Genomic DNA, 20,843 nt, shown 5'->3' on the forward strand with positions numbered 1-20,843 from the left:
CACCTTATTTCAACGTTAACGAACAATATGAGATTTTTGCCCAGAAAGACATTAAATTTGCTGCTCTCTCACATACAATGATAGCTTTATCCATTGTGCTGAATTTGGAGAAAGGTGTTGCAGTGATAACATTAATGAATAAAATTACTGATCAATTGAATTATAGAAAAAACGAAGTTATTATTTCAGAGTCTGTAGATGATGTTATTATGGACGTGAATAGTAACAGCAAACAGGACGTGATTGTTAAAAAAGGAGAAAAACTTTGTAAGATTAATTACATTGATTTAAAATAGTTTTTTTCTTAATAAAAATGGAAATATTGAATGAAAAACTCTATCCAGTTCTTCCATCAGCTCCTATAGAAGAAGGAGGGCATGTTTACCGTCTTCAGAAAATAAGCGAAATTCAGAAAGAGATAGAGAGTAAAAAAGCAAAGAGAGTACATATGAGCAAAAAGTACCATCGCGTGTTTAGAATCATTTCGAATGTGGACAATGTGATGCAAGCCTTATGCATTGCTTTAGATACGACTGGAATTGGGCTTTTGTCAACCATTATTGCTAGTCCTGCGGCGATTGCATGTGAAGGTGTGGCTATTGGAATGGGTTTTTTATCCATTGTAGGAGGACAAGTCAACAAAAAACTAGCGTTAAAAGCGGAGAAGCATGAAAAGATCAAAGTGTTGGCAGAGTCGAAATTGAATACGATTAGCGAGCACATTTCCAAAGCGTTGATGGACGGGAAAATAAGCGATTCAGAGTTTCAATTGATTCTTGGTGAGCTTCAAAAATTTAAATCCTTGATGGAGGAAATACGAGTCAAAGCCAAAAACGGAATAGATGAAGTTACTAAAGAAAACTTGATCCAAAAAGGACGAGAAGACGCGATTCAAACGTTCAATAACATGTTTAAGAAAGGATCAACGTAGTCGTAAAAACCAATTTATGTTTTTTTTTTCCACGTATTTTAAAAAGGATCAACATAATCGTAAAACCAATTTATGTTTTTTTCCACGTATTTTAAAAAGATGTTTTTCTTTAAAATACAAGACCTGAATAAAAGGGATGAAATTGTGAAAGAAATTAATGACAGAAGAAACGGCAACATTTCAGATGCTAATCTTCAGACTGATTTGAGCAAGCTTTACAAGCCTCTGATTGAAAGCAATGAAAAGATGATTAAAAGCCTGTCAGTCGATCAAAAAAAGAAAAGACCTTTCGAAGTGAACAAAGTTGGAGATAAAATGTACATTGGAAAAATGGAGGTTGAAATAGATGGAAATGATATCATTGTCGGTGAAGAAAAGTATAATGGAACAAAAGGTCTTTGGGAACTGATGACTGAATTAACAATACCAAAGAGCTATACCGATGAAGATTTGCAAAATTATGAAAAAATTTTAATGGATAGTGATGCTATAAGATCTGATTCGCAACCGCATAAACCGAAATCATCAAGAAGACCAAAGTATCAGCAACTTATTGCTCCTATTTGGGAAAAAATGATGCGTATTGAAAAGGGTAAAAAAGGTAGTGGTGTCATTATTCTTCCAAGCGATCCTAATGCGTTGGTGGAAAAGCTTGAATTGAGTATTGCTGCATGGCATGCTGGGAATAAAGAGTCAAGAAATGTGGCTGTTGCTATTTGCGATGAGCTGTTGAGACAGGGGGAGATTAATAAAGAGGAATATAAATCGTTAATGAGGACTATTGATAAAATTATTTAAAAAATTTTTTTTATTTAAAAAATGCTCATTGTGAACAAAAGAAGATATGTGAAAAAGAACGTTGTTGGTGGAGGTGGTATTGTGGACATGATTAAAAATTTCATAAAAAGAGCAGCTGCGTCAAGTGTGTCAAAAGCAACAGTGAATTTGCTTAAAAATGCTGCAACAAGTAAAATTGGACAAGAAGCGATTACAGCTGCAAAATCTGCTGGGACAGAGTTAGCCCTTTCAGCCATTTCCGCTGCTAAAGATGTAGCTATTGATAAAGGTAAAAAGACCATTGAGAAATTAAAGACTGGTTCATCTATTCAAATTAAGAAAATGTCTAAAAAGAACGCGATTCGAATTCAAGACCTGGTGAAAATGGGACAGGGCATGAAAATAGTATGAAGATAGCATTTTGTTGCGATGACTTGCAATGAGAGACATTTAAATGAATTAAATAATTTTTTTATTATATAAAAAAATGATAAGTACTGAGCGATTAAGAGTTACTGAGAACCCAGAGTATGATATTGGTATTGAAAAAGTTGATTTTTTTGAGTATCTTCCAACCAATCTCGATTTAAATTCTTCAGGCACGATTACTTTTGAGATTGACTGCCAATCGATTCAAACAGTACCATCAGAGGCTTACATTCTTATTGAAGGAGTGTTGAAAAAGAGCGATGGAACCTTTTATGATGCTAAAGACAACATTGCACTGGTGAACAACGCTTTGATGTATTTGTTTAATGATGTGACTTATGACTTGTCGGGAGAGCAAGTGGAAAGAGTGATGTATCCAGGTCCAGCCATCACCATACTTGGATTGATGAAATATCCTTATGGATTTCAGTATGCTGATGGATTAAAACAGATGTGGTATATGGATACGTCAAATCTTGTTGGAAATTCAGGATTCAATGTTAGACGAGACCACTTGTTTGCAGAAACTACATCCGTTGGAGCTTTTTCGTTTAAAATTCCGTTGAAACACATTTTTGGATTTTGCGAAACCTATGACAAAGTTGTTTATGGGTTTGGGCATACCATCACCTTTACAAAGAAAGAATGTGATGATGCGATTTATAGAGCGGAGAGCGTTAGTGCAGGAATGATCAACCTTAAAAAATTCAGACTTTATATGCCTCGCGTTGAATTAGATATTTCGAAAAAGACTGATTTCATGAATTTAATAGCTCAAAAAATTCCCATTCAAGTGGCTTATAAATCAAACAAATGTGAAAGACAGCTTATTCCAGCCGGTCAAACAGAATTTACCTGGTCGCTTGGAAGAGTTACTGACAAAAGCATTCCAAGATTTATCTTGTTCGGACTTCAGACAAACAGAAATTCCAGTCAAACAGTTAATCCATCACTATTCGACCATTGTGATGTTAGCAATTTTTACGTGACTGTTAATGGAATAAAGTATCCAAATTACAATTACGACTTGAATTTTGGAGAAAAGAGAGTGGTCATGGCTTATTCAGATGCGTTCTCTTTTGATGAAAAATATTACGGCACAAATGAACTTGTTTGTCAATCTGGGTTAAGCTTGCTTGAATATATAAAATTATATCCGTTGTTCTTTGTGGATATCAGCAAGCAAAAAGAAAGAGTGGCGTCGGAAACAGCTGAATTAGTGGTAAACCTTAAATTTCGAACTTCAACTATTGCAAATACCGTTATTTTTGCAGTGGTGATCTCTGACAAACTGCTTAAATTTGTTTCAGACGGAACCAACATGACTGCTGTTTATTAAGTTTATTAAGATGTCTTTTCAGGAAAAATTGAATTGACTTAAAAAAAAATCTTGTTATAATAAAATGAGATATACAACATCGTATTTGAAAAATTTGTTGAATGAAAACGGAGTTAGTAAAACAGCAGATGATTTAATAACGTTGATGATGCTTGCGGTTGAAAATAATTTGATCAGTAAAGATGAGATTTTAGAAAGAGCAAAAGAAAAAAAAGTAAAGCCTCCTCCAAAAGAAAAAAAACCTATTGATCCAAAATGGGAATGGCTTAGTTTAGTTAAGAAAAAACCCATCACTGTGAGAATAACCAACATTGAAACGGGTGAGGTGGTAGAATACTCTCTTTACAAAGCGATGGCAGGAACTGGACGTGGATGGAGATATTTAGAGCGTCGAGATGGAAAGGTGGATGATGGAATAAAGATTGAATTTTTAAATTCTGAAAAGCTTGAAAAACGTAAAAAGCAGCAAAATTGATTTTTTAACTTTTAACATGTTAAAAAATTGACTTAAATAAAATTCTTGGCATAAATAAAAAGATGGAAAGCATGCAAAAGGATGATCTTTTAAATGCCCTTGATGATAGCTTTGAGTCAACTTCTGATACGGCTAAATCAAAAAGTTTGCTTAAATTTCTAAAAAACGTAAGAAAACTTCCAAAGGAACATCGAATCATTTTCAAAGAAATGGTTGAAGTAGCACCTTTTGAAGAAGTGATCAGAAATATAAAAGAAGACATTTATCTGCGTAATAAATTCCTGATCGGAACAAATTGGAAACTAAATGCTAGCGGACGTAATAATTGTCGTAAAATCACTGAACATATTAGAGAGATTAAAAATATGTATTCACGTCTTTCCAAATAATTTTTTAATTCTTTTCACGGGAGAATTAAAAAAACGGTAAAAACTTTTCGAAGAAGAAAATATGCTGAAAGTGTGCCAAGATTTAAAAAAATTGAATTGACTTAAAGAAAATCTTAGTATAATAAAAATGAGTATCTATTCTTCAAAACCGGAATTAATTGTTAAAGAGCGAAAACTTGAATGCATCGAAAAAAATTTTCTTTCCATTAATAAAATGGGTGATAAAACTGATGCTAAAAAGCAAAAAGCAAAAACTACCGCCAAAGAGCGAAAAATTGAAAGTGACATAAAGAAAAATCTTTCCGTAATAAAAATGGAAAGTAAAACTGTTAAAGATCGAAAAGTATCAATGGTATCATTAAGAAGGGATGCTAAAGAAAGAGCTATAAAAGGCTATACCAGAATGACCAGGGAAGAGCTTGTTGAGGCTATTAAAACAACAATACCTGTCATTGCTGTCAAAGAGCCTGTTAATGATCGAAATAAAATGACTGTGAAAGAATTAAGAGAGATGGCTAAAGACCGTGGTGATATCAAAGGTATCTATAAAATGAAAAAAGCCGAGCTCATTGAAGCTATAGGACCTGTCATTGGTTATGGGTCTGCTCCTCGTAGACGAACGACTGAGGCAAGACCGTTGTCTGTTAATGAAAGACCTACCGTGGTTAGGTTTGTTCGACCAGCTGTAAAAGTTTCTGTAAAGCCGACAAAAGTTTCAATAAAGCCGACAAAAGTTTCAATAAAGCCGACAAAAGTAAGGTTTGTTGTCAAACCTTCCACAGCGATAAAACCACCCATCGCTCCGAAACCTGTCATTGCTCCTAAACCATTGTTCATTCCACCAAGACCTGTGGTAAAACCTCCTATTGCTCCGAAACCAATTCATTTGCAAAATCCTAATATTCGAAGACCTGTGCCTGCTCCAAGGTTAAGGACTAACGACTTGATTTCATTCGAACCTTCTGCTCTCTTGCAAAATAGGATGACAAGAGATGAACCTTCTATTCTTAACACACCAGTTATCGATTCAACAAACGTCATTACACCTAGACCGGTTCCAGCACCAAGACCTTTAATTTCAAGTCTGAAAGCAGTTGCAAAAAGTGTGACGTCCTATGTTAAAACTAAGTTTAATGATATTAAAGAATGGATAGATCCTTACGTTCCTGAAGTAGTCAAGAATAAGGTAAACGAATCAGTGGATCAAATCAATGAAAAGGTAAAGTCTATCAAATCACTTTTATTAAGAACAGTGTATAAACAGCCAGTGTCAAAACCTTTTACAGTAAAGTTTAATATGACTGAACATTCTGCAGAGCGTACTGCTAGACTATTTTCTTACACACCTTCTTCTCAATACCAAGACATTGTTCCTTTTTTAAACTTGGTGAGAGAGTCGGTCATTCAAACCATAGAAGGAGAAAGAAACACAAAGGTAAGAATTGTTTTAATCTGTGAAATGACTCGCGTAAGCATCTTAACAGGTGAAGAGACTACTCAGATGGCTCACTTTTCATCCAACTTGAAAATTATATTGGAGGGTACAGATGTAAGAACAGTTGTGAGTCAAATGGAAGAAAAAATCTTGGAGCGAAGCGCTAATTACAACAAGATGGGATCCAATTGCGTCTTGTCTAAGATTTTAAAAATGGATATCGGATTTATCGATTATGAACCTTTCAAGGGTTCTTCCTACATGGAGCTGTCTAAAAAGCTAAAAGGCAAAAATGCCATCATCAACATGAAAAACGATGACGATCAATGTTTCAAGTGGTGCGTCACCAGAGCGCTTAACATGAAAAATACGCATAACGAACGAATTGATGATGACTTGATTCTAAAATCAGAAGAGTTGAATTGGGAAGGAATGGAGTTTCCTTTAAAGGTGACTCAAATCGAAAAGTTTGAGAAAAATAATCCTGACATCAGCGTGAACGTCTTTCACTACGAAATGAATAAACCTCAACCTATGCAAATATCCAAATTTCATGATCGAAAACACTGTGTTGATTTGTTGTATATTTCAAACGAAGAAAACAGCCATTATTGCCTCATTAAAAATTTCAGTCGGTTTGCTCGTTCTTCAGCATCAAAACATCAACATAAAAGATATTTTTGCAGAAGGTGCATGCACGGCTATGATCAAGAAGAAAAGCTCCAAATTCATCGAAAATACTGCTATGATAACGCGCCTATGAGAATCGATCTTCCAAAAGAAGGGTTGACCCTTGAGTTTAAAAACTACAACAATAGTATGAGAGTTCCGTACTGCGTCTATGCCGACTTTGAAAGTTTCATCAAACCTATCGATGACAACACTTGCACCCCTGACTTAAAACAGTCATATACCAAAAAATGTCAAAAGCATGTTCCAAGCTCCATCGTCTATTATATCAAATGCTACGACGAAACCATTTACAAGGGAAAGCTTGAAACGTATACAGCAGAAAGTGATGATGACGACGTGGCTCAAAAATTTGTTACCATGCTTGAAGCTAACTTTATAAAGATTTGTGACGATAGTTATTCACGGCAAGAACAATGGAAAAATAAGAGAATAGAGACTAATGAGGATAAAAAGAATTTTGAGGCTGCTACCCAATGCCATATTTGCAAAAAAGATCTTAACGGTGATAAAGTATGGGATCACTGCCATTTGACTGGAAAGTACCGTGGTGCTGCTCATAAGAAATGCAACTTGGATTATAAACTTCCAAAATTTATTCCCGTTGTCTTTCATAACTTGTCTGGCTATGACAGCCATTTGTTCATCAAGAGATTAGGTGGAAAAAAAGGAAAGATCACTTGTATACCTAATAACGAAGAAAAATACATCAGCTTCTCAAAAAGCATCAAAGTGAGAGATTCTATTGATAAGAAAGGTAAACCAAAAATAGTGTATAGAGATTTACGGTTCGTTGACAGCTACAGGTTCATGTCAAGCCCTTTAAAAGATTTAACTGACAACCTTGTTAAAGATTTGTGTGAGGAGTGCTCAAAATTAGATCCAAAAACATGCAAAAAGGACTGTATGGTTAAGAAAGGTAAAAAATGCAAATGTAAAGACAATTGTGAAGATTGCGCTCATAGAAGATCTAAAAAAGGAGACATCATGTGCAAAAACTTAAATTCATTCCACAGCGGAGCAAAACGAGATTTGCTATTAAGAAAAGGTGTTTACCCTTACGAATGGGTGGATTCCATTGAAAAATTCTCTGAAACACAATTGCCACCCAAAGAAGCCTTTTACTCTAAACTAGACGATAAACACATCAGCGATGAAGACTACGCGCATGCTCAAAACGTTTGGAAGGTATTTGGATGTGAAACGTTTAAAGATTACCACGAGCTGTACAACATCTCAGACGTGCTCATTTTAGCTGATGTCTTTGAAAATTTCAGAGACACTTGCATAGAAAATTACGGTCTAGACCCTCTTTGGTATTACACCTCTCCTGGTTTGGCTTGGGACGCCATGTTAAAGGAAACTAAAATTAAATTGGATTTGTTAACCGATATTGATATGCTCAACATGATCCAAAAAGGAATACGCGGTGGAATATGCATGATCTCAAACCGACTTGGAAACGCTAATAACAAATACATGAAAAACTATGATCCTTCACAACCATCGAAATTCATTCAGTACTTAGACGCTAATAACCTTTATGGGTGGGCCATGAGCAAACCTCTTCCTGTTAGAGGATTTAGATGGATGACTGAAGAGGAACTTTTAAATTGGAAATCCATGCCTTGCATTCTCGAAGTGGACTTGGATTATCCTGAAGAGCTTCACGATTTACACAACGACTATCCTTTGGCTCCTGAAAGACTAACCATTGGAAAAGTGGATAAGCTCGTTCCCAATTTAAATAACAAAGAAAAATACGTCGTTCATCACGAAAACCTAAAACTCTATGAACGATTGGGTTTAGCCATCACCAAAATTCATCGAGGAATCACCTTTGAAGAAGAACCCTTCATGAAAAAATACATTGACCTCAACACTAATAAAAGAAAAGTCGCTAAAAACGACTTTGAAAAAGAATTCTTTAAACTCATGAACAACTCCGTGTTTGGAAAAACCATGGAAAATATTCTAAAGCACGTCGATATTAAACTGATCACCACTAAAAAAGAAGCCTTAAAATTATCCAAAAGCCCTCGATATGATCGGTACACCATTTTTGATGAAAAACTCATCGCAATTCATATGAAGAAAACACAAGTCACTTACGACAAACCCGTTTACTTGGGAATGAGCATCCTTGACATCAGCAAAACACTCATGTTTGAACACCACTATGACTACATGAAGCCTAAATACGACGATCGTGCAAAACTACTCATGACCGACACTGACTCACTCATTTACGAAATCAAAACAGATGATTTTTATCAAGACATTGCTGATGACGTACTTGAAAAATTTGACACGAGCGACTTTCCTAAAGATCATCCCGCCATTCAAAACGCTGGATTCAAAGTAGGCGAAAATAAAAAGATCATTGGCAAGTTCAAAGATGAAACCGGTGGAAAGCAAATCACGCAGTTTGTTGGTCTTCGACCCAAACTCTACTCTTACTACATCCCTGAAGAAATAGATGATCAAGAACATAAAAAATGCAAAGGTGTTAAGAAGTGCATTGTTAAAAATCACATCACTCATCAAGACTACTACGACTGCTTAATGAACAAGACAGAAAAACTCACCACCATGAACGTCTTCCGATCACGTCATCACGATGTCTACACCGAAGAAATCAACAAAGTAGCACTCAGCGCTAACGACGACAAAAGGCACATCTTGGAAGACGGAATTCACACCTTGGCTATCGGACATTACAAAACAAGGCAATAAAGAAGAACAGGCATCTTGAAGAACTGGTATAGAAATAACATGATTATTTTTATACTTCTTCTTGATTTTTAAAGACGACTCTTAAGTATTGGTTTTGTCCAAGAACATGATATGAAGTGTTCACCATTTTTTATGCATCCTTAAGTATGGGAAGGGGTCGATGTCCTGGAACCGCCTTTTGACTATATATTATATATATATATATATATGAACTTCAATAAATACGAATTCTCTCAATACTAATTTTTTATTTTATCTAAGAAATTTTGTTTTTTAAAGCAGAAAAGGTATGAATTAGATATTAAAAAATTATAGCTAAGACATGTACCAGAAAAAATCTGCACGGACATTATAAAGTAAATTTATCTAACTTAAATAAAATTTTTTATCTTTATCTTTCTTAGATAAAATAAAAAATTAGTATTGAGAGAATTCGTATTTATTGAAGTTCATATTTTAAATTTATTCAACTCTCATACAAGATGTCGTCAATTAATATATATATATATATATATATATATATATATATATATATATATATATATATATATATATATATATATATATATATATATATATATATATATATATATAGAGAGAGAGAGAGAGAGAGAGAGAGAGAGAGAGAAAGAGAGAGAGAGACAATCTAGGTATATAGAATCACAAGTAAATAGAAAACCCATTGTCTACTTTGATGCAAGTTGAGCATTCTCTAAATGTGCTGACTCAATCTAGTCTTAATTCTATTACACCAAGTGCTACAGAGCTAGATCTACCCCTAATCTAGCTCTATTAGCAACATTTTACCTTTTTACAGAGGCGCATCTCTGTTGATAAGACTTTTTACGTAACTGAAAATTATGTAGGAGTAGGACATCCAGAATTTTACATAGAGGGTGAGGGGCGGGACGTGTATAAAAAAAAAGTCAAGCAAATCGATTTAAAAAAAAAAATAAATAAAATAAAAAAATAAAAAAAAAGAAAAAATACTTTATTGTGTTTAAATTTATAAATTAATATTATAAATACATCGCCGAAATAGCTCAGTTGGGAGAGCGTCAGACTGAAGATCTGAAGGTCCCTGGTTCAATCCCGGGTTTCGGCAAGTCCCTTTTAATACTTTTTATTTCTAACCCATATTCAAAAAAAAAAAAACACCGGAAAGTTCTGCAAATCAAAGTAGTTGCGTATGGTGGGTGCAATCTACCTTCTTTTTAAGAAAAGTTACTTCTACATTAAAAAAAAAAAAAAACTTTAAAAGGTGATCTTTTTTCAATATGTTTTGGCAAGATAAATTAGTTATCTTTCAGATGTGTTTTTTATTCATTAAGCATATAAAAAAATGGTTTAAAATCCTGATTTTGTCAGCACATTTTGTATGTAACAATCATACAAATGAATGACTGTTACTGAAAGAATCACAAACATTTTCAAGTAAAATTTGCTTATTGGGATTATAGTTTTTGTTCATCATAATATCGTCGGTTGACAAGTAAAACTCATTAAGTACAGTTTTATGGGAAATTGACTTTTATACGCTATGATGCCCAAATATTAACAAAATAATGCAAGAAAAAGTCACTAAGTGCGTAAATAAATCCGAAATAGTAGTATTTTATCTAGAGATATCACATTGATATCTCGATAAATGGAATTTTAATAAAGTAAACTAAAACTTGATTATTTCAAATTAGCTGCAGTGTTACTTAATGAGTTTTACTTGTCAATAGACGATATATGGAGAAAGTAGAGCTCATAAAAGACCTTTCACAGGCAATCAAAATTAAGCAAAAGAAGAACATCCTGCAAGTATTTATTTGAAACTAAACTTCTTGACCATGTTTCTTTGTTTCCGATTTTATCGAATGTAGTAATCTTAGAACAACGATATCTTAAGAAATCGTTGTATTATCGTAATTATAGTTTTTAGGGAATGTGTTTTGTTTGATTATGTTATGATGTTTGATTGTTTATGATTGGGTTGTAGGGTTGCCCTCAATTTTCTGTAGATGTGAGTGGTTCGTGTATAGTAACTTTTAACATTAGTTGTTGTTATTATTGCCAACGTTGAGATTATAAATCATCAAATTAACGTTTTGAAATTTTTTTATTATTTTCCTTCATACATTTTTTTTCAACGGAATTATTAGATAAACAAATTGCAAGAATGACCAGAGTAGGAAATGTCATCGGGCCGTTCGGCTGCCGAACGAGTAATAAAAAAAATTTCTTCGAGTCCCGAACCCATTCCGGTATAGACCCGGTAAATACCCAATAGCTCAAGCACCCAAAACATTAGGCCGGGTGAATAAAAATGAGCAACTACTTTTACTCAGTAATTGGTCAGCTTTACGTGAATAAAAACTTCAGCAGTTTTCCTCATATTTTTATTCACGTAAAGGTAAGCATTTTACTTAGTAATCAATTTTGCTTTAATAAAAACTTAAGAAAAGTTGTTGCTCATTTTTATTCACCGAACGGATTAACGGGCAAAGACAGTTAAGGAACCAAACCGAAAAATTATCAAATATCCAAGTATTGAATTTTTTAATACCCGAAAACCCGTACCCCTTCGGTTTTTGGCTTCTTCACCGTTCGGATCCTAAAAATTAATAAAAGATCTTTAAAAATCCCAAAAACCCCAAAAGTCGTAAAGATTGCTAAAGTTTGCTACGAGTTGCTAGGGAAATAAAGCAAATTTACCATATTTGGAAGAGAATATGTAGAGTAACTTTTAAAAAAGGTACTAAATTAAACTTATTTAAATGGGGAGTCAATTAAAGAAGAATTTAATTAAACAGAGCGCACAATAAATTAAACAACATGAATAAATAAAAAGGGTTAAAAGATGTAAAAATAAATGCAATTTTTGTACCAAAAGTTAACTTTCTAACCAGATTAGTTGTCATCATAGAAATAAAACACTGGCAACTAAAGGATTTTCACCTTTGAATTTTTACCTAACACTGATTGCAAAATAAACATTTAAAATTTGGAGATGTACTGTTTGTTTTCATGAGTTTCTTAGCATAAAATAAATTAAAAGAAATTGGAACCAAGGTTTAAAAATAACTTTCGACAAATTCTTTGTCTTCGTCGATGTCATACATGTTCAAAACATTAACTAAATCAACATGGGCTTCCTCAATGTCATCATCCGGCTCCTTATTTGGAATTTATGAAGAGCTTTTGGTTTCTGAGCTGAATTTGGGCAAAATTTTTCTCTCAAACTGAGAGTAGTTGCTCTTGATGAAGAGCAGTTTTTCAGCTTTCAGAGGATCCGTGCGATTTCTTCCCTTCATGACAGTCAGGCTAGCAGCGGTGAACAAGCGATGTTAGGATGCTGAACTTGCAAGATATGAACTATACTCAGGATAGCAAAGTCAGCTTTGGAAACAATTGGATAGATGTTCCGTTTTGTCACCCAGAACTGCGACTGAATTTAGTTTTTTTGAAATGATTGACTTTCAAGAACTTGGCATATTGGTCTGAAAAATATAAAAGAGAATTAAAAAAACTTTTATGGTCAAAAAGACTGACTTTAGGGCAGATAGTCAGAAATTTTCATACTTTTTTTTTCACACCAATTTTTACTGAGTTTGTGTCCTAATAATTAGAATTATTTGCATACATGAATTTCTTGAACGGAATTTTCTTCTTTTCACAGGCCTTTCTAAGACATTGCTTGAATATTGTTGACTGATGAGCAAGAGCTGTTAGATCGCGCAATTTTTTCAGAAGACCCACGAACTGTCTTACATCGGTGTTATCTTTCACCACTTGAGATGCTTGCAGCGAGGTGCCAGTTTGCTTTTTTTCTTCTGCAGTTCAGCTTGCTTTGGAACACAGGTTTTTCTGTTTCCTAATTGCGAACTGCATCTCTGACTCCAGTAACAATATTCTGACCCTTGTCACTGACGCAAAACAGGTGGAGGTCCCTCAATGCAGGAATGTCTTGTTCAAGTTGCTCCATTTCATCTTGTAACCACACAGCAATGTTGCTGCCTGTGCTGCGTTCTACAAACGAAGAGCACATAAGCATCAGCTTTTTCAGTTCTGGTGGTTCGTTGGCAACAGCGCAGTGTCCTGTCAGCGAGAAGTATTTGTCATTTGTACACAAAGTCCAGCCATAATGAGTTACAGTCATACCGTAGACGCTTTTCTTAATTTTGTTGTTTAACTCTTCTGCAATGACAGCCTTCAAATCAGACTCCACCTTCTCAACGCATTTCGACAAATGTCTATAAGGCTCTAATTTTTTTATATTCATTTGCTTGTTGACTGCTTATAATAATAAAATGACAATTTTTACAGAAAAATAATTTAGTTTATTGTAGCCTAACTTATTGCCTTATCTATTTATCGTCCCAATTGGAGTCGCTACGACTCGCAATACTCGGATGTTTGGAGCTGATAGCGAGGAATGAGAGCATTGCGAGTCTAGTGTTTTTAGCAGAACAAACACCGACTCTGTTCAGGACTATTGATCAATTGGGATAGCTAAACTAAGAGCCTGGTCAACTCATTATTTAAGCTAACTATACTGGTTGAGAAAAGGATCTACCATGAGTTTTCTGGGTCCCCCTGAATCTGAATCTTCATGTTCGGTTCTGCTTGAAGTCTGGAGATACCGCTTGCCAGTGCTCCTCAGCAGGAACAGGTATATCACATTCTAAATATTTTAAGTGACAAAGTAAACAAATAATTTCTTACTCTTGATGTTTTGGTGATGCAACACCAAAATGGCAGAACAGAAGATCACAGAGTTGCTGCTTGGAGGGTGTGGCAGGATAGTAGCGGAAGCTCTCATGTTTTTTGCTAGGTTGGACAATGTGGCGATCTATTGGACCATCAGACGGAGTGAACTGTAAAAGTGGATTGAATTATAATAAATTATACTTAAAATTTGAACTATGAAAAAAGTCTTTCACTATATATTGGTCAGTGTGGCAAACTATTGCAGAGTTATAGAATGCTATACATGCAGACTTTTGGCAATAGTAGGTATTTACAGTGATTATTAGCGATTTTAAGTAATTATTAGCGATTTGCAGCAAACATCAATTATTATCAAAACTATTAGCGGCCATCATTATCAGCGATTGTCAGAGAACCATGAATTATCGGCAATTATCTATTAGTAACAGCACAAATTAACAAAATTTAATTTAATTTAAAAAAGAAATGGCCTTACGGTTTGTTTAATTGATTCCCTAAATTTCAACAAACCGAGATGTTCCTTCGGATGATGAGACTGAAGGTGGCATCAACCAGTCGACGTTGATTATCTGTTTGCCATCAAGAAATTTAACCGTTTGCAAGGACAAAGATTGTAGCAGATAAACAACAGTTGATGAGCTCCTTTTTTAGAATCACTTGGTTCCCGGAAATACTGCCAAATTAGGGAGCGTTTTTGTCGTACACCTCCTTCATCATTTCCTTGAGTACAGGAACGCTTCAATTTTGGGCGACCATCTAAGATGACAATTTTAATGATAATTAAGTAAAATAATTAACCGTGTAATTAAAATTAATTTTGAACAAAACTTTGAATGCTTCCTATTGTCTTTTGTTTCTTTGCAACTTTAAACAATGCTTGAAGGTAATTAGCACCCGTGTAAAATTTACATGCACTAAACAAAGAAATTAAACTAATTAGCAATGTTTTACCTGCTTTTTCGACTTCGCTTTCATGGGGAGGCAGGTTATCTGGATCTGAAGATGGTGTTGAAATTTCTTTTTCACGTTCACTTCCTTCTTCATTTTTATTATCAGCATCGCCTAGACTTTGTGATGACAAGCACATGACTGGCTGGCAAACATTTTCAAAATCTCTTGCTCTTTTAGGCACGTCCGATTTTAATTTCAAAACTTTAAAATTACAACCTTTCTAACATCATTTCAAGAAACGGAAAAGGAAACAATTCTGAAAACACATAATGATGCTTTACGATCGCTTTTGCTGGTTTTGGCTTACCTTGGAGTTTTTGTATCAACCAATCAGTCAAGTCGAGCATTTCAAATAAAGGGCAATAATTTTACCAACTGGGTTGCGTGAAGAGCATGAGGAAATATACTAAATTTTGTTTTACTGTCAAAATGCCAAGTGAAAATGCGATTATAGTATCAATAACTTTCGGGTACCGTTAATTTAAATTACCCGAAAGATTGAGTCGGATAGTGTATGAAAAATTTCGACCAACCGATCTTATCGGCGTTATTGGGTAGTCGGAGTCCGATAAAGTTTTATTTGTTAGCCAAGAGTATGCGCTACTGTTATACAGGTTAAAGGCGGATAATTTGAAGAATCAAAAATAAAAAATCTTCAAAAGTTTTGTAGGACTTTTTTCAACAGATATTGTTTTAATAATGACTATTCTATTACAAATAATCCTAGCAAAATACAATAATTAAAGGAAATCTTGGTTTTTATTCCATTTAGTTAAAATTGTAAGGTGAACGTAAACTTTTGACCTTAATGTAAATTATTCTTGTCACACATTTAACGTATTGACATAAAATAATATTGAAGTGTTTTATTATTATGTAAAGTGTTATTTAAAAAAAAAGGTGGAAACTCTGAAGTGAAAGAGCCAAGGGCCTCTATCTGAATCCGGCCCATTTAAGCAATAGTTGTTAGCTAAACGATCACATTTGGCTAATTACTATTACTTAAATGGCATAAAAATAATAAAAATTGACCAATATTTTTACATCATTTTACAGCGTTTCGGTAATAAACTAAAAAGAGGATATATTTATCGAAATTTAAACCTTATTTACCAGTTTTATACTGGTAAATACCAGTTTGATACTTGTAAATAAAATTCAAACTTCGATGAATTTTGAAAGGCCAAGTAAATTTTGCAACATTCATAAACTTGATAATATTGTTTTTTCAAAATACATTAATAGCTACAAATTGTTTAATTTTACAAAATATTCTAATAATTTAATATAACCCTCCCCGATATAAAATTAAAAAAATAGCAATAATCAATGTGACAAAAATATATACAAAAATTTTAACATTTGCTAAAAATTTAGGATACTGGTTGAACTGTAGTTAACCGTTTGAAAAATCGAAAATTAATCCTCATAAAATAGAAGAGACTAAAATTTAAAAAAAAGAAGTTCAAAAGTTAAAACATAGCTTTTTTTCTTTCTTAGTAGAATCTTTTTGCTTCTTGTTTTTCAAAATGATATTTTGACCTTTCGCCTTGTTTGATGAAGAACGGACAGGAGCCGCTACAGAAACATAAAAGCATAATCATTTACAAATCAAGTTTTAAATTTCTTTAGCAGACATAATTTTTTTATAAAACAAGTTCTTGAGCTCTGCAATTGTCGAAAGAAACTTCATAATGTCCTAATTAGAATCTTATCTTCTAATGCTTTTCGTTGGTTGCTACTCAGGATTATTACTAAGATTAAAAAAAGATTGACGATTTTTCTTACTCTCCGATTGCTATTACATTTGTATATACATCAAAAATGGTTCCATTATAAACCAAAATTTTTTTTTGAAAGCCATTACGTTTTTAAATCAAATTTATTCTTAAATTGAATCATTAACAGAAAACAAAAATCAAATTTTTTGAATTTGGTATGAAATTTCACTCCCATCATGAATGCTTCTCTTTATGTAAGTTTTTTAGTTGAATCCATTATTTAGACAATTAAAAGCAAAATTATTTATTCAGTTAAAAACATCCCCTATTATATGATAGCATTTTAAATGATAAATGATAAAAAGATAAGAAAAAAAAGAAACGTGCGTTCAAAAGAGAAAATCAAAAATCAGAATTTCTCACCAATTTGTGGAAGATCTTCTTCTGCTTGGACTAATGATAAATTTTGAACATAGCAATTTGCAAGATATTCAAACACTAAGAAGGTAAATACTAACAATAAATATATATAATTACACACAGACACACACATACTGATAACCATCCATTCTGTTCCTAAATATGAAAAATAAATTATGGGCAAATATTCAGTACCATTAGTTGATATTTAGGGGTGGCCTTCAAACTTCAAAGTTAGAATTCTAATCTATTAGAATTTTAAAACCAGATTAGCAAATGACATATCTAATTATTATTTATTTAGGCACATATCCTAGTAGTATTAGAACTTAAGCTGATTGTTCATGTCCACTGTACACTTGTTCAGTTTGTCTCATATATGTTCTACATAATTTTTAATAGAGTAATGTTAGTCATAAACTGAAATACTTTAAACCTCAGGTATCAAAATGTTCTGTCACTACAAATGTTGTGTCCAAGTAAAGCTTATACAATATTTTATAAGAGCCTTCAAATGGACTAATTTTATTTATTGACCACTGGGACTTGTGTGTGCTAGGTTTCTTTTAGTACAGTCAGGAAATTGACTTTAATAGTTCTGGAAAATGAAGTTGGTCCTCATCTTTTATCAGCTTTTTGTTTAAATCTTTAAAAATGGCCACCTATAATTGATGACTTCAGACTCTGTCAATACCTCAAGTGCTCATTCATATAATTCATCTTCTTCCCAAAAAGAAAGATCTTGGGTTAACAATGTGCCTGGGATTCCAAGCGATGGGGACAACTTCTTTAAGTTGTTTGTGCAGAGTTGTGCAAGACCTCAGGAATTAAGAAATATTTCAGGCTTTATATTGGGCCTTTTTAGCAGATAATCAGATGCTACTTCCATGGTAGCAAAATCAGTCTCTTGAAATTTTGTGACACTCCAGCATCAAACAGATTCCTCTGATATATACTAACTGTAACACCAACTGATATATACCAACAGGTTCCTCTAATTTATACCACAAGTGAAGCACAAGATTCTAGCTTGTAGTAGCTGAAATTGCATTATCTCAGCAGTTGTCACATAAGTCTAAACTTACTCAACAGGGCCTCAACAGCGTGTGATGTAGTCATCACTGAATTAATAATGGAACATCCACATCTTAATGGTTTAAAATAAAACCTCAAGAAACTCTGTGTAGTTGTCTCTTTACTATTCAGTTTGCAAATAAACTCAAGCAAATCTAGGATTTCAGAACAAAATGGTGCCACTAAAGAATCTACTGAGGCATTTGATGAAGCTGTCAGGAGGCAAATTCACAAACTGACAGTGGTCTTTGAACCTTTTAAAGATAAGGATTTCTGTTCCTGTAGAAGTGTCAATTGGAGTCTTTTCAAATACACCCAGAACTATGGTTTTGAGTACAGGATTAGGCTCTTTCAAAATAGCTGGATAGGTAATTCGGATAATTAACTGATTGGTAAAATATATTGAAATGCATCACAATTTGGTGTACTTTTTAGTTACTTTAATTACATCAGTATTTGATAAAATAAATATTATGGCATAATGTTTAAGTATAATCAATTAAGATAGATGATGAACATTACATTAGGGCACATCATTAAACAAATGAAACAAAAACAATCATATTATGTAATACCAAGTATTTTTGCAGCATATTACTCAAACTTTAGAGCAAGAGGGCCACCTCTAAATGTTGTTTAATTGTAATGATTTTTTGTACATAATTTATTTTTAAGTGGAACTTTGATTATTTCAACATTTCATTTCTAAGGGCCACTCTAATTTGTATATAATATATAATATATATTGCATTTCTATTAATCTACATCAAAACTTCATAAAAATTTAATTTGAAAGTAAATAGGTACCACTTTTAGGTAGAGTTAGGAATAAAGCTTTACAATAACCTTTCATTCTTACAATACTGCTGTATGCTATCATATTAATCTGCACTGTTTCCAATGTGAGTTTAACCAAAAAACAAAAAGAAGTTGTGAATGATAAACTAACCATCAGATACACGAAGATTTTCTTTAACAGAAGTGCGATAAAGATTCACTCTAAGACTCTTTGCCAAATTTTCAGCATCCTCTCTGTAATATACAAAATTATAATATTTATTTTTGGGATTTTTATAAATATATTTACATATGTAAATAAAACTATTCAGTAACTTTTGACAAACTTATTTTTTAATATTTCCTTTCCTCAATTCAAAACAACTAATATATAAAAATACTCCTAAGCAAGGAAAATAGGAAAAAAAGAATTAAAATGGGAATTAACAAGAAGACCATTTAAATGCAGATTCTTCAAAAGTATTAGTTATTACAAAATGTTTAATCAATTTTAGGAAGAAATGTGCTTACAGTGTATCGTTTTCACAAAATTAAAAAAAAACATTACAAAATAAAAAAATCATATTTTTTAACATTAAAATGTATGTATTTTTTTATATAGGGACCTTTAGTAGAAAGAATTGCCAGTAAAAGAGTTAATGAAATTTTTTATAAATATAGTCTTTATACATTTATAAAGACTCATCAACAACTTGATTGCATGAAGCCTATTAGTTCTAAATTATATATTTTACAATTAGAATATGTAAGGTATTTTTTATATATATAACTTTTTTCTTTCAAATTCTATAAGTAAAGTAGTTTAAAACAATAAGAATCTTTTTTATTGACATACAGGCGAACAACAGCACTTTCCATCAAATCAATTTTATTTTGCACTAAGACCATCGGAATATTGCCACATTCAGCTATAACCTTAATTAAATATAGCAGTCAAATAAAGAAACTCATTTCATTTTATATTTTCAAATTTAAATTTTTCAAAAATGTTAAATAAACAAAAGTGAAAAGAGGAAAACTTCAGTGACCTTTTCTTTCCAACGTGCAACTGCAGCATATGACGCATAATCAACAGTAGAGAAAGTTAGGACGCATGCTTGAGCTCCTTTTGTTTCATAAATACAAAAACCATGTTTTATTAAGTAAATTTAAAAAAAAAAAAAAATTGAATTTAGAGTTGCTTAATTTTTTATTTACCTCTGTAGTAAGCCTTTGTTATAGCATCAAATTCTTCTTGCCCAGCAGTATCCCATAACATTAAGCGGATATCTTCACCATTTACACTAAACAATATATTTTAAACTATAACTAGCAAAGTATTGTTTAGATATATATTATTGCATGTAAACCTATTTATGTTCCATGCTTTAGCTTTTTCTTTGAACAAGTCAAATGCTAAGTTTAGTTTAAAAAATATCTGGGTAAATGACCTTTACAAGCTGACTTATGACACTGCTAAGTAAAAAAAGTAAAAAAGTGTTAGTAAACCTGATCATTTTTTCTAGAAAATCAACACCAATTGTTTTCTTGTATTCTTTACTAAAATAGCCTTTACAATATCTTTGGATCATACTAGACTTTCCAACTGCACCATTACCAACAACTACAATTTTAATAGAAATTTCTAAATCTTCTTCCCTCATTTTCTGTGAATATCACAGATATTTTTTAGTAGTTAGCTGACTTTTTGTTATATTCTTTTATATCATCTATTTTGCATAATCATAGTTACAGTTGAGTAGGTATTATTCAAAGCTTAAGCCTTTTTAAAGACCAGATGTAAAATAAAAATGCACATTGTAAAATAAAAGGACCTAGTGAAACTCAAGTAAAAGTTATATCAATATCAAGTAATTTTTTCCAGCTGAACTTTTTTAAAAATCAAATAATTCCAGGGTAACTATTTAAAATGATTTATCGCTTTTGCAAAGGTTTTTATTTGGTGAGTCTAAAATATTT

At 32.7% G+C, this 20,843-nt stretch overlaps 2 protein-coding genes and 1 non-coding gene across 6 annotated transcripts; 1 reads left to right on the plus strand and 2 right to left on the minus strand.

Moving 5' to 3' along the window:
- The first annotated feature begins 10,233 nt into the window (after positions 1-10,233).
- Positions 10,234-10,306, plus strand: Trnaf-gaa (transfer RNA phenylalanine (anticodon GAA)). The gene has a single exon. It is a non-coding gene; the product is annotated as a tRNA-Phe (tRNA).
- Positions 10,307-12,067: 1,761 nt separating this feature from the next.
- On the minus strand, positions 12,068-15,294 carry LOC149892340 (uncharacterized). Its single transcript, XM_090079732.1, has 4 exons — positions 14,872-15,294; positions 14,396-14,676; positions 12,833-14,066; positions 12,068-12,689 (listed from the first exon to the last, which is right to left on the minus strand). The coding sequence occupies exons 1-2, from the start codon at positions 15,005-15,007 to the stop codon at positions 14,486-14,488; spliced, it is 327 nt and encodes a 108-aa protein (XP_089935858.1). The 5' UTR covers positions 15,008-15,294; the 3' UTR covers positions 12,068-12,689; positions 12,833-14,066; positions 14,396-14,485.
- A 779-nt stretch (positions 15,295-16,073) lies between these two features.
- LOC145183248 (ras-related protein Rab-23-like) lies at positions 16,074-20,643 on the minus strand. 4 transcript variants are annotated; one of them, XM_090079731.1, is made up of 7 exons: positions 20,373-20,643; positions 20,082-20,167; positions 19,913-19,989; positions 19,720-19,799; positions 19,036-19,118; positions 17,016-17,045; positions 16,074-16,449 (listed from the first exon to the last, which is right to left on the minus strand). In XM_090079731.1, the coding sequence occupies exons 1-7, from the start codon at positions 20,525-20,527 to the stop codon at positions 16,337-16,339; spliced, it is 624 nt and encodes a 207-aa protein (XP_089935857.1). In that variant the 5' UTR covers positions 20,528-20,643; the 3' UTR covers positions 16,074-16,336. The 4 variants fall into 4 exon arrangements, 2 of the variants coding, with proteins under 2 accessions (XP_089935857.1, XP_089935856.1); XM_090079730.1 differs by having other exon boundaries at positions 17,016-17,090; positions 20,373-20,642; XR_016450089.1 differs by having other exon boundaries at positions 16,326-16,449; positions 19,720-19,792; positions 20,373-20,641.
- Between the last annotated feature and the right edge of the window lie 200 nt (positions 20,644-20,843).

This window comes from Hydra viridissima, unplaced genomic scaffold (genome assembly GCF_058129835.1).
Source record: "Hydra viridissima isolate aposymbiotic clone 2 unplaced genomic scaffold, HvirCarnegie_v1 scaffold_2, whole genome shotgun sequence".
Taxonomy (NCBI): Eukaryota; Metazoa; Cnidaria; class Hydrozoa; order Anthoathecata; family Hydridae; genus Hydra; species Hydra viridissima.